At 29.0% G+C, this 14884-nt stretch overlaps 1 protein-coding gene and 1 long non-coding RNA gene across 2 annotated transcripts; one reads left to right on the top strand and one right to left on the bottom strand.

Moving 5' to 3' along the window:
- Nucleotides 1–5921: 5921 nt before the first annotated feature.
- Nucleotides 5922–6589, top strand: LOC112777619 (uncharacterized). The gene is made up of 2 exons (XR_003190512.3): nt 5922–6069; nt 6236–6589. It is a non-coding gene; the product is annotated as an uncharacterized lncRNA (long non-coding RNA).
- A 3700-nt stretch (nt 6590–10289) lies between these two features.
- LOC112775291 (dimethylnonatriene synthase) lies at nt 10290–13982 on the bottom strand. The gene is made up of 2 exons (XM_025818841.2): nt 12700–13982; nt 10290–11098 (listed from the first exon to the last, which is right to left on the bottom strand). Exons 1-2 carry the CDS (start codon nt 13690–13692, stop codon nt 10469–10471), a joined length of 1623 nt encoding a protein of 540 aa, XP_025674626.1. The 5' UTR covers nt 13693–13982; the 3' UTR covers nt 10290–10468.
- Nucleotides 13983–14884: the final 902 nt, after the last annotated feature.

The raw sequence follows: 14884 nt of genomic DNA, 5'->3' as shown, positions 1-14884 counted from the left end.
TGGCAATCGTGGCATGCTCCACATCATCATCATCATCATCCTAAAATACATGTTCCACACCATCCGGTGCTACATCCTGTCCTGATTCTGGTACCAATTCAGGTACCAATTTAGGAGTGTCAGTCATCACAATCGCAACATGTCCGAAGGGTCCAGTGTCACCTATTTGTCCGTCAATAGTGCGATTTAGATCAGCAGCGAAGGATGAGGAGGCAACCAAAACTGCCTCAGGTTCAAGCACGGGCACAGAAGAAGAGGCACCAATAGGCCGAAAACTAGAACATGCTGCTGTGGCTGCAGACTGAGGATTCCAGTTAGAACCTCTTAAACTAGAGACCACATCCAGAAGCTTGGCCAACAGCTCAGGGGTCCTCACCTTGAGAAATTGCCGACGACAATGGAACAAAACTTGCAAATCTTCGTCGCTGCCTATAACGAACGAATCATACTTCACATAATCTCGCAACACGAAAGTCGAAATTTTGTAGAATAACTTCTCCACCCATGCCTTGCAGCCCCAATCGTCGGATTATAGTATTCTGGAACTTGGTGAAACTCATTGAAGGTTTGAGAAAAATACTAAGCAGATTCTTATCAGTAAACTTAATTCCAGAATGCGTTTTTTTCTTAATCGACCCTCTATAGTGTACTAAAACTAAAAAACTCTCATCACTAGCCATTGTGAGGCTCACTATAATGAAGAATTCACATTCAACAGCTATTTATATACGTTTGTACCATAGTGAATCGAAATAGCTTGCATCCATTTATGTATGATCATAAGTCTCCTAGTAAATCGAATTATATTGTGTAGATTTATTCATTGGCTTCCGTCCATGTAAATCAAAACACCACCAGTCAATTTACTTGCTTATTATTCGAATGAGTAAATCAAAATTTTCTCTATCGATTTACTAGGTGTCTATATAAATCGAATCAACCTCTTTTGATTTACATATGTACATACTAATTCAAGTGATACTAATTCGATTTAGTACCTACAAAACTAAATCGAGTGTACCTATGTCGATTTACATAGAAATATTCATTAGAAACATATACGTAACGTATTTTTTTTGGGTGATTACCGTAATTTTTGCATGCCTTTAGTTTATTAGGTTGATTTGCCCTCAAATTTAAATATGTTTTATTTTTCAAAGTATTTTCATATATTTACAAATAATAAAGATAGCTAATTCGTGAAAATTCGTCTCAAATATATATATATATATATATATATATATATATATATATATATATATATATAATTTTTATATTTTTAATAGGTGTATTAATGATGGATAGTTGATACGTTGGTTCAATGTTAATGATACGAAGAGATTAAGTATTACTTAATAGTTATTAGTTTATATTTTAAATATTAGAGTGTTGAATTTAATTTTATATATTTTAATTTTGTTTATTTAGTTATTAGATTAGGATTTATGTTACTGGGTTTAGGATTTCTTTTATAGAGAAATTAGAATAGTGCCAAAACACTTTTTATTTTCGTGATAAAATCATAGTGTGAACAAGTGAGATTGAGTGAGTCCATCTATTATTGTATCGAGAAATTGGATAGAAGATTGAGTGAGTCCTTCGATTCAACTTTCAAACTATGATGTAGATAAGTTAGATTGAAGAATCTCTTTCTTATTGTATCAAAAAATTGGATAAAAAGTTGAGTGATTCTCTTTGTATTTAATTTTAATTTTAATTTCAATGTATCTTTTTCAGTTAAATTTTTATCTTCTTGTTTATCCTTAATACAAAGTCCAACCTAATAATAACTAAATAACCAAAATCAAAATACAAGAAATTAAATTAAACATTCTAATATTTAAAATTATAAATTAATAATTACTAAATAATATTTGAACTCTTTAATTTTTCATATCACGAATATTTGAAACACGTATCAATAGTAGTTTTGAAATATAGCCATATTCGTAATTTGCTGGAGCAAATTACAAGTAAAAACAAGTTATGAAAGAAATCAATAATTTTTATGCGATGAAAATTACATGCATTTATTTTTATGTAAAATTGTTAGTTGAAAAACGGTTAAATAACTAAAATATTTGACTAAATTATTAAAAAAATTCTACAATTAAATAAAATATCTAACCAAATTCAACTAAATTGTTATTAAAAATTTTAATTCATGAGCACCTCTTCTTTACTCATGTTGCTATTGCTAGTAGCGGAGATTGAATAAAACTTTTGTAAGGAGTAAAAAATTTTAACAAAAAATTATACAATAATATTTATATTAAAATAAAATTTATAAATATAATTATTTTTAAAAATTTGTTATTAACACGTAAGATTACATATAGTTAAAGTTAACTAAAAGAACTAAATTTGATTTTGATTAACAAAAAACTTAGTTTAAGTTAATAAACTAAACTAATTTTGAATAATAAAATTAACTATTAACCGATTATAAAATTAATAAATTAATTTAAAAAATAAAAATTAATTTTAAAAAAATTGATTTTTGTATGAAAAAATCGATTTTTCACACAAAAACAATTTTTTTCTTTTTAAAAAGTAGGTTTTTTTAAATTATATAAAATCAATTATAATTTATAAGTTAATTTTTAAAATTTTGAACAATTAATTTTATCTTTGATTATATCTATCTCTTAAAAATCTCAAGACTATTTACTTTTATTACAATCAAATAATATATTACAATAAAATAAAATCTTAACTTTTCAGCCAATAAAACGTCCAAATTTATTAATGTAAACAATGCTAATATTTCAACGATATTTAAAAATAAAATAAAATAATAATTTTTTATTAGCAACTAGTATTTCTACTAGTTATGCTACATTTCTCTAAAATTAAAATAATACATAAAATAAAAATGTATGAGAGAAGAAATTAGAGAGGATTTTTTCATTTCAATTTCAACACACAAAAACAAGTAAGTGGTGAAGGTGAGTATTGAACACGGATAAACAAAATGAAAAAATATCAATTTAATCAAATGAGCTAACTTTATTTTTTTTAGACAAGAACTACTAATTTTGTTACAATTATTTTTGGGAGTCATGGCCCCATTGTCTACACAAAGCTCCGTTTCTGGCTATTGCATCTTCTTCTTCTTCTTATTTCGTTATTATTATTGCTGTCACCATCATCACTTTTTCCTCTTCCTTTATTTAAATTTCTTTTTCTCCTTCCTTTTGCTCCTCCTTCTCCTCCATCTTCATTATCATTATTATTATCATCATCATTATTATTATCGTTATTGTCATCATTGTCGTCTTATTCTCCTCCTCCTTTTTTATCTTTTTTTTAATTATCGTCGTCGCCATCACCACCATGCCACCAACTCCATCTCCTCCTCCTCCTCCTTCTTTTCTCATTTGAATTTTTTTTATCTCCTCCTTCCTTTTCCTCTTCCACCTCCTACTCCATCATCATCATCTTCTTCTTTTTATGTGTATAACCGTTCAAATTTAAAATGTACCAAAATTTGTTAATGATGGCGACATACAAACAAACTAAATTCAAAACAAGTTCAGACTAAAAATACACTTTATTTAAATTTAGAATGTATCAAAACTAAATCTAGAATGCACCGAAATTACTGACGATACACGAACAACTCAATTCAAAATAAGTACAGACCAAGTGCACCTTATTTAAATCCAAAATATACTGAAATTACTTAATGATGACATCACACAAACGAACTCAATTCAAAATAAGTACAAACCAAAAGTGTACATTATTTAAATCCAGAATACACTAAAATTACTTAATGATAACTCAAAATTCCTCATCATCCTCCTCCTCCTCCTTCTTCTTCATTATCATCATCATCTTCTTATTCTTTTCTTATTGATCTTTTCCTTCTTGTTTTACCTTCTCATGATTCTTCTTATTTTACTCTTTTAACAAGAATAAAAATTAAAAAAAAAAATCAAACAAAGAAGATGAAACACATAATACTACAAAATCACTAGGAAGATGAGGAACCTACATTCATTCAACTAAATAAGATTACAAAACATTACAAACATATTCATTCAAGTCTAATATAAGAGCAATGCTCTTAAAAGAAGAAATAAGAGCAACATAAAAAAGAAAAAGACAAAGAAGAATAAAAAGAAGAAAAAGAAAAAATACAGCATTAAAGAAGACATTTTTGTACTTTGTAGTAAAATTTTGGTGTGAAAATTAAGAAATTTATATGTTATTGTTAAGAAATTTTGTTGTTATTTGTTCTATTAAATTCTGCATAATTCAAAACTCTTCTTCTTCCTCCTTATCTTCTGCTGCTGCTTCTTCTTCTTTTTAATCTTTTCCTTCTTCATCTTCTTCTTCTTATTTCATTTTTTCATAATTATTCTTGTTTCACTCTCTTAAGAGTAATAAAAACTAAAAACAAAGAAGAAAATTCAATGCTGCAAAATTACTAGAAAGAAAAGGAAGAAAAGAAAAGAAAAAATGCAGCAATAACAACAATAATAGATGAACGACGATGGAGAGAAAACATGCAAGAAAAAAAAAGAAACGTGAAGAAGTAGAAGAAGGAATGTGAAGAAGAATGAAGAACGCAAAGAAGAAGGATATGAGTATTCACGTTAGTGGCTGGGAGTTGGAGCGTGTATTCACGCTCTCACTAATAAAATTGATTTTTGTTGAGCTTTAACCAATTTAGTTAGACTTGGTTGTCAAAAAGACTTGCATGTGTAGCAATACTGTAAATTATTATCTAATAACTCTCAACCAAGGTTCTAAAAACCAAATTGAACCGATCGGTCGAACCGGTCCAACCACAAACCAGCAGCATTAACAGTCCGATCGAACATATAAAACCGTAAAAATAAAAACCGGTGAATCGGCCAGGAATTGGTTGGTTGGATCGGATCGAAAACTGGCCAATTTCGTAAAAACGGTGTTATTTTTTGCTTAAACGTTTAAACTTTAAACTATCCATCCTTAGCTGCACAGCTCACACTCTTCCGTCTTCATTCTTCACTCACTCTCTCACACAAGCCCCCTTCTCCAACCCTAGCTACTGTCGCCACCGGTCCGTCGATCCACTGCCGCTGTTTGTCCATGTAGCCACAGCCCCCAAGTCTCCAACCCCTACTCTCTTCTTCTGTGAACTCTCGGCCCATCCGCTATCTTCATCTTCTTGCCGTCATTTGCAGGGACAGACCCATGTAGTTTGATGGAGGGACACTTGCCCCCACTCTTATTTTAATTTTTTTCTTTTAAAAATATACATATTATTATATGCCTCCATTTTAAATTTTAAATGATCCCACTATAAATTAATTTATCCCAATTATTTAAAGTTTTATATTTATTTTATCTTTTTATCATTTTAACTATTAGTTAACCTAATCAAATTTAGTCTTCTCTCATTCTCAAATTTCAACTGTCACCACTTTTTTATTTTTTTAAACCCTCTTCTTAGTTTTAACTTTTTTTTTCTATTTCTTTTCTAATGGTCATTTTTTCTTCATCAAAAGGTAAATTTTAAATTCTCTATTTTTTTTATATAACTCTCTATGACTCTATGTATCTTTTAATTTCATTGTTTTCTTTTTGATATTTTCAATTACAAATTTTAATCCAAACTATTATAGTTTAAGTGTTAGTCTAATTTTTTATTCTCTTCATAAATTTATGTATTTTATTTTATTTTCGATTTAGTGATCTTTATTATTTATTTGTTTATCTTTCATTCTATTTCATTATATGTAATTATGTTGCATATAAATTTTTAAAGTCAATCGATTAGTTTATTAATTTAGAATATCTTTTTTTATTTATAAAAATAATAATAAAAAAATATTGCAAAAAATATTTTTTGTTTTATTTTATTATATGTAATTTTTGGTTTTTTTATATTCAAATAATTAATGTACACTTTTATTTTTTTAAATTTAGATTAATATATCTTTTAATAGCAATGTATATTATTTTTATCCCTTAACATAAATTTTTTTGGGTCTGTAACTGGTCATTTGCATCTTCTCTCTGGCGTCTGGTCGGCGTCGTCCATCAATCAACAGTCTGTCGGTGTCGTCTTTAAAGGTCAGTGGCTCGGTCGCTTGTTCTTCACTTTGTGGCTTCGCCTTTTGTTTTGTTTTGGTTTTTTTGAGTGTGCAGCTACGCGCCGCCGTGGTGCGACTTTGGACCTGAATGAACGTTTGGTTTCTTTTTTTTTTTTTTGTCGCTTGATCTGATCTTCTGGTTTTAGGTTCGAGAAATCGGAGAAGGAGAAGAAGGATCTCATGGCTCGCAAGGTGGACCACGAGTACGATTACCTCTTCAAGATCGTCTTTATCGATGACTCTGGCATTGGCAAATCCAACATTTTCTCGAAGTTCACGCGCAACTAGTTTTTTTGGAGTCCAAATCTACCAGTGGCGTTGAATTCGCCACTAGAACTCTTCAGCAAGATAACTTTCTCTTTTCTGCATTTTTTTGCTGCTTCTACCTATTTGTGTTATGTGAAATTCTAAATGCATTTGCATGCCGTTGTTTGTTTCTTGATCCTTTGTTTTCTTATGATTATGAATCCCTTTTTATTTAATCTTGCCATTTTTGCTTCTGATTGGATTTCTGTGTGGTATTTTGCATTTGTAGCATTGGAGTATGATAATTTATTTTAATGTTTTTGCTCCGAAGCCCTGATTGCTTAAGGATTCAAGAATTTCTAAAGCAAACCCTCTTCTGAGATAGTTTTGGTGGAATGGTTTTAGGCCTCTAAGGTGACTTCTAATTTACGAAAAAAATAGATCTAGTTTGAAAATATATTACATTACAAGTAGTGAATGAAAAGTTATAATATTAATGATTGATGACAAATTTTTATGCTGATATTAGATATTTTTTTATTATTTAATTTTTGTGTCGGTGTATTTTAATAAAATCACATGATTTTTGTTGATGGCGTTTTATATAGTGTTCTAAATTTAAAAGATATTTTAAGATTTATATTAGATTATAATTATATTTTAAGATGTTTATTTATAATTTATTTATTATTTTGATATAAAACGGTTTTTTTCAATTGAAGCACAGTTAGACCAGTAAACCAATAAATCAGTAACTAAAACGGTTCGATAATCGATCCAATTTTTAGAATTTTACTCTCAACTATTACCTATATACGAAGATAATTACACGTGAGTTTCACCTTTTTATATAGAGACAAGTTACTTCAATAAATTCGAAATTTGTCCCCAATGACTGAATTCTTTAAAATAAAAATTAAAAAAAAATAAATTTACCTAATGAATTTATAAAATTAAAAATAAATATATTTTAAAAAATTAATTATAATAAGTTATTATATATTTATATATAAATAATTTAATAATTAATTTTTAATTAATTTAATAACTAATTTTTAATATATACTTAGATATTTAATTTCTTTTAGTCAATATGAAACACTTGATATAGTATAATATATATATATATATATATATATATATATATGAAAATGTACGAGATAAATCATTGGTTGAACATGGGGTCCAACTAGTTCTGCATTATTGATGTGATTTTTTTTAAGCATTCGAATTTTTATATATGCTTGATGACCTTGTCTTGTGTAAGGTTGTTGGCTGGTGTTACTTTTTGTATTTTAGTACAATTTTCATAGAGCAAAGACCCTGTTTTAAAATTCAATAATAATAATAATAATATCACAAATCAATTCTTACAAAATTTGTATTCGGATACTTTAATTTTTAACAAATTTTAATTAAATTAGTCTCTAAACTTTTATTATATTACACAAATTTATTCTTACATCAATTTTTTTTATATATAAAAAATTGATATGAAAATTTTTAAAATTCTTTAAAATTTTATGTTTTTATTAAATAATAATAGCAATCAATTTATTTAATATTTTACCAAAATTTAATGTAATAATTTTTTTAATAAAATAAAAAATTATAAACTAATTTAGTAATAAAAATTTATTCGACTATAAAAATGATCGAAGTATCAAGACCCAACAAAAAATTTTTATAAAGATGGTCACGGTTTTTAAAATAAGAGTGGCCTAAAAGGATCTATAGTCACAATGTTGAGGTGACCTAAAGAGATTTATGATTATAGTTTTGAAGGTGACAAAAAAAAATTTATGATCATAGTTTTTTAAAAAAGGATGACTTGGTCTATGGTCACGATTTTGGAAGTGACTTAAAAGGATCTATGATCACGATTTTGGAGTGCTCTAAAAGAGTCTATGATCACAATTTTTAAAAAAGAGTGACCTAAAAGGGTCTATAGTCACGATTTTACGAAATGGTAACTACAATTTTGAGGAGTGACGTAAACATATCTATGGTCACGGTTTTTCTATTTTTTTTTTAAAACCCCTCCCCCAAACAATGTCGTTTCTCCCAATTCCCTCCAAATCCAATTCTCCAACTAAGAAGCTCATTAATGCATTGTTTGGTTTAAAGAAAATTGGGTGGAAGAAAAACGTAAGGATGGAAAATAAAGGGAAAATTAATTTTTCCTCTGTTTGGATTAAGATAGAAAATAGGAAGAAAAACATAAAAGTGGTACGGAGGCAATGGAAAAGTTTTCTTCTCGGACATGAGATGAAAACTGGTTAAAAAAGTATAAACAATGGTAAAAGACATATTTACCCTTTATAGAAACAATGGTAAAAATATATTGATATAGTATTATTTATATATAATATAGAGAAGGATGTTAATGTAATTTCACTTAGTTATGATTTTCTTTCTTCTTACTTTTCTTTCTATCTAAACAAAAAAAAAATTTCTCCTATTTTCTTTCCATTTATTTTCTCTTCATCCAAACAACATAAAAAAAATTAACTTTTCCTTTCATTTTCTTTTCTTCCATTTTCTTTTCTCCCATTTTCTTTCTTTTCATTTTCCATCTTTCATCCAAACAAAGTGTTATAAGAATGGTATACTTAGAGCATTGGTGTCAGATTTTAAATAGAATAAGACACAACTGCATTAGTTGACTTAAATTTTTTTTATTGTCATTGAAATTTTTTTTACGGTACCTTTCTATTTTTGATTGACTTGTTAATATAGTCCTTTTTAATGTTGATTGACTTATTAAATTTGTGTCACATATTCATTACTCAACTGTTCTATGTCATCGAAAGTATTTTTGTTCCGTTTTAACATATTTATTTTTTTTGCTAGCAGAAGGACATAATATAAAAAAAATATTATGTTTCATAGAAATATGAGATGGGATGAGTCTCATATATACTTTAGTTATCTAAATTTAATATTTTTATGTCTTCTGTATTTTTTTAAGAGACTTTATCTGGTATTACATGTAATGAATAAATTATGTCTTATTTTAATTTGTGTTATTTGGACTAAAAACATATCTAATTTATAATGTAAATTTTATGATTTAGATTTCCTGAATTTCTCCTTTTTAGACTTATTTTGTGATGATAATAATTCTGGAATGTGATTATGTTTTTTTAAAAAAAAAATAATAAATCTTAGAAAACAGAATAAGTTATGTTCGTGGTTTTAAAATAGGATGACCATAGATAAGTTATGGTCACAATTTTTACCGTGATTATAGATAAGGTTATGGTCACGATTTTTTAAAATGATGATCATAGAGTGAGTTATGGTCATGGTTTTATAAAAGGAAAACCATAGAGAAGGCTATAGTCAATGTTTTAAAATAGGATGACCATAGATAACCTATAGTCAGTTAGTCACGTTAAAACTGTATCATAGATTAAGCTATGGTCACGGTTATATAAAAGGGTGACCATAGAATAAGCTATAATCACGGTTTAAAACAGAAGTGACCATAGAGTAGACTATAGTCATGGTTTTAAAATAGGGTAACCATAAATAAGCTATGGTCATGCTAAAATTGTGACCATAGAGAAGGCTATGGTCAAGGTTTTAAAATAGGATTTAAAATAGGATGATCATAGATAAGCTATGGTCACGCTAAAACCTTACCATAGATTAGGCTATGGTCACCGTTATATAAAAGGGTGACCATAGAATAAACTATGGTCACGGTTTAAAACAGGAGTGACCATAGAGTAGGTTATGATCACAATTTTTTAAAAGGGTAACTACAGTCTAATCTATGTTCATGGTTTTAAAATAGAGTGACGATAGATAAGCTATGGTCACACTAAAATCGTGACTATAAATTAGATTATGGTCATAATTTTTACGCGTAATCATAGAATAACCTATGGTCACAATAAAAAAAATATAGCCTAAAGTGTCAGAATTTAGATACTACAACCGTGATCATAGATAAAAAATCATAACCATCACTTACTAGTTTTGGAGGTTCTATTGACCATCATAACAATATGATCCAAAGTAGTTCTTATTTTTCTCCAGGGGAAAGGAGAGAGGGAGTTCATGAAATTAAACTTCATAGCAGCACACAATGCTCACAATTATTCCAAAACACTTAACCCTAGTACTCAGATGGAATAAAGACGGTTAGGAAGTCTAGCCTCTATGACCACCTCAAGAGGATATTTCTTTGGAGTTGAAAGCCCAAAAATTTCCTCCATATTCAAGTCTTCTTTTTTCATATTATCAGGTAGTCTCCAATTAAAGCCATGTAACAAATTAGCCAAACTTGATTGAATCACCTTGAGTCCAAGAGGGTAACCCGGGCACATTCTTCTACCAGCACCAAATGGCAACAACTCATAATCATGGCCTCTCACATCAATATCCTTACCAAGAAATCGTTCGGGTTGAAACTCAGTTGGGTTGTCCCATATCTCGGGGTCTCTGCCAACGGTCCAAACATGGATTAGCACTTGTGTCCCTTTCGGGATATCATAGCCGTCGATCTTAATATCTTCGCGGGCTTTCCGTGGCACCAGCATTGGGGCCACCGGGTGTAACCTCATTGTCTCCTTAGCGATGGCGTTAATGTAAGGTAAATTAACAATGTCTTTCTCTTCAATCCATCGCTCTCTTCCTATCACTCTGTCTAGTTCTTCTGTTGCCTTTTTGAAAATCTCTGGCTTTTTCAACATCTCCGAAATTGCCCATTCTACAGTAACTGCAGAGCTCTCTGTTCCACCAGCTATTAAATCCTACTCAATATTTATATCAAAGCGGATCAACAAATTATTCAATCAAACTTTTTAGTATCAAAGGTGCAAGTAATGAAATAGGTTATTCTAATCAATGCGCAAAGAGATCGTGTTATTAAGTAAATATCTTCGTGTATATATATATATATATATATATTTCAACGTAACTCCGAATTGAGCATGAATATTTGTTAAATTTGTTTTTGCTTCTTGTTGTTTCATAGTTAAAAAAGTTCGTTGAGCAGATATTACCCCCCTTTTTTTTTTTTCAAAAGATGCTATACTTAGTCTCAATTTCAACCTCTACATATTTGATGAATGAAATATATACTAGTCACAATTTTAATCGTTCCACATATGATCCGATCAATCCTTTTTTGAAAGTAATTAAGAAAAGTTACAGATTTAAAAAAAAATTGGTGATCAATATATATTTTTTTATATTTTTTGGCATTTATAACCAATTTTTTTTACTAAAAATGTTAGCCTCGAAATTTCACTAGACTGTAATGTTTAGCTACTTGGTTATTTTTGTAATTTTTATTCTGATTTAAAATATAATTTATATAGTTGGGTATGCCTAATTCGGTACCAAAGAAAAGAAGAGGAAGAATAGTTTCTTCCGAACAAAAAAAATTTGCAGTGACCAACAAATCAGAAGTCAAAAGAAATATAGTTCAAGTTATGTCAAATAGGTAAAATATTAGAAGGAATGATTTTAGGAATTTTTTTAAAATAAAATAAAAAAATTAATTTAAAAAAAAATTAATCCATCCTTATTTTTTAAGATTTAATTTTTTTGGTAATAGAAAAGTTTGCTTAACCTCATGACAAAGTTTACTATATCCGCCCACTATGATAAATAATAAAATAATACTTTTGTAAATAAAGTATCATTTATTTTTATCGGATATTTATAAAAAAAAAATTTGTTATATTATAAAATTTTTATACCCTATTCTCAACTTTTTTTAATTCATTTTTTTAATATGTTTATTCTTATTCTTTCATTTTACTATGTATTTAATATTTATTACATTATAAAAATATTAATAAATATAATAAAATATTTATTCATTAATATTAATATCAATATTAATTAGTGCTCACTAGTATTAGTGCACTAATATTAATTAAATTTAAAATATATAATATTTTTTAGACCAGAAAAAAATTAAATACTCATCAATATTAACAAATATGTATTTTATTATATTCATTAATATTTTTTACAGTATAATAAATATTTAAATACATTATAAAATCAAAGAATAAAGATAAATATAATGAAATAAAAAAAAAATATACGTGTAAGGAATTTTGGTAGTATATGCCAATAATCAATAACACATATAGAAAATAGAAAAAATTTATTATAAACATACCACATTTTTATTTACAAAAAGTATATTATTTTTTATTTATTTATTGTTAAGATAGTCATAGTTTAACTTGGACAACTTTCCTGGAATGACCACTATGACAATGATTTAAAAACACTAATAATTCAACAAAATGTCATTTTCCCTTCTTCCTTATTTCTAATCCATTATCTTAGGTGACAAAGTAGGATGAAAGAGATTGGGGAGTACAATATGTACCTGACTAAATGCTTTAACGCCATGCCTCTCAAGTTTGACCTCAAGATTAGGATCCTCTGCAAGCTCCAAAAGAACATCAACCATGTCCTTGGCAACATAATCCTTCACTGCTCTCCTCCTCTCAATGTGTTCATCCAACACATGCTCCATAAACCTATCAAACTTCTTAGCCAAAGCTTTCATCCTCTTGATGTATCCCTGCAAATCCAAGAAATGAATCCAAGGGATGAAGTCCCCTATGTTAAGCACACCGTTCAGCAAGAACAACTCGTCCAGCATCTTCTTGAATTCGTCCGGTGATATAATTGCGTTCTCTGATTTCTCCGAGTACTTCTTCCCAAGCACCATGCGGCTTATAACATTGAGGCTTAGAGTTGAAAGATGGTCCTTCAACAACACTGTTTTGTTATTAGAGTTGGCAAGATCACTCAGCAGATTTTGCATCTCTTCTTTTCTTATGTACTCATACGACTCTAGGCGTTTAGCGCTGAAGAGCTCCATTAAGCACATTCTTCGCGCTTGCCGCCAGTACGGGCCATACTGAGACCATGTTATGTCGGAATAGTTGTAGGTTGTGTATTTTCCGGCAGAGAATTTGGGTCGGCCGGCTATGGCGGCGTCGTGGGTTTTGAGGAAAGATCTGACCATTTCTACTGATGAACCCACAACTACAGGGTGGGAGCCGAACCAAAGATGCATGATGGGCCCATATTTTTTGCTAAGATCGTCGATGGACCGGTGAGGAAGGGATCCAATGAGGTTTAGGTTCCCTATGATGGGCCATGGTTTTGGGCCTGGTGGCAGATTGTATCGTCGGCCACGAATATGGCGCAGGAGGAGGTCGACGGCCACAAAAGTGGCTAATATTGTTGCTATGGTTGGAATTAAGCCAGGAGATAAGAAATCTATAACCATATTTGGGTTCGTGGTTTTTGGATTACTGAGATAAAGGAAGAATGTTATGTGTTTAATATATGAATGATGAAGGTACATGTGTGAGTGGATGTATTTATAGAGAAAATTATTGCCGTGTGATGCATGCTAATCCTAATTAACTAATTTTGGTTGTATGTGTGTACTGTGTAACCTTAGATTCTTTGTGGACTTGTTCATTATTTTACTCTTTTCGTCTAAGTGCTTGACCTTGACTTCATGAATAAAGAGTAAAGGCAAGTAGTAGGAAATTGCTTCAACTTTGGCTGGTCCTTTCGTTTTGAGTTCTATTTTTTTGGATAATTTTTTTTCTTTCTACTGACCTTATAAGGCTGTAATAAACACAACTTTTGTCTAAGTGTGAATACAACAATTAAAAAAATAAAGTTGATCTAATCATTATAGAGTAAAGTATGGTTTTGGTCCCAACGTTTGGGGTAAGTTCTATTTGTGCCTCTAACGTTTAAATCGTCCTATTTGTATCATTAACGTTTATAAAAGTGATTCAATGTTATCTTACTATCAATTATACTAACAAATCAGATTATATTTTTTTTAATTATTCTCACTTGGATGTATTCATTCTCAATTAGGTCTCACTTGGATGTGTTCGATTTTAATATTATACCCATTATTTGTGTTTAGATTCAATTATATCCCTAAAAAAATGAATTATATAAATGTTGTAGGAATTAGTTTCAACATTTGATGAGCTATTTTTCGGAGTAGATCATCGATTCTATCCTAAACATTTGTATTCTAACTTCAAGAAGAGATTTTTAAAACTCAAACTAAAGCACTCATGATATGTAATTGACGGCAGGATAATATTAAATCACTTTTACAAACGCTAGGGATACAAATAGGACGATTTAAACGTTAGGGATACAAATAGAATTTACCCCAAACGTTGGAGACAAAAACGATACTTTACTCATCATTATAAGACCTTAGTAATATTCAGACATAAATGTATTTTTTTACATTATAACTTAATTATCTATTTTGTACCAGCTATTTTTAACCACTGGTAATTTACTATCATGTCTATAAATCAAAATTTGAAATTTGAAATTTTTTTTTTGTCAAAGGAAGGATTTTATTGATTTGTTGAAATAGACGGTCTAAAATAGGATAACACTAAGAGAATGTGGTTTCATCAATTACATTGATTGACATGAGATAAAATTAACTTTAAAAAGAAATAAGCAAAACAAAAATAACATTAGAAAAAAGGGAATTAGAAGCGAGG

This window comes from Arachis hypogaea, chromosome 19 (assembly GCF_003086295.3).
Source record: "Arachis hypogaea cultivar Tifrunner chromosome 19, arahy.Tifrunner.gnm2.J5K5, whole genome shotgun sequence".
NCBI lineage: Eukaryota > Viridiplantae > Streptophyta > Magnoliopsida > Fabales > Fabaceae > Arachis > Arachis hypogaea.
Note: the sequence above shows the minus strand (reverse complement) of the source record. Positions and strands in the feature narration are given on the sequence as shown.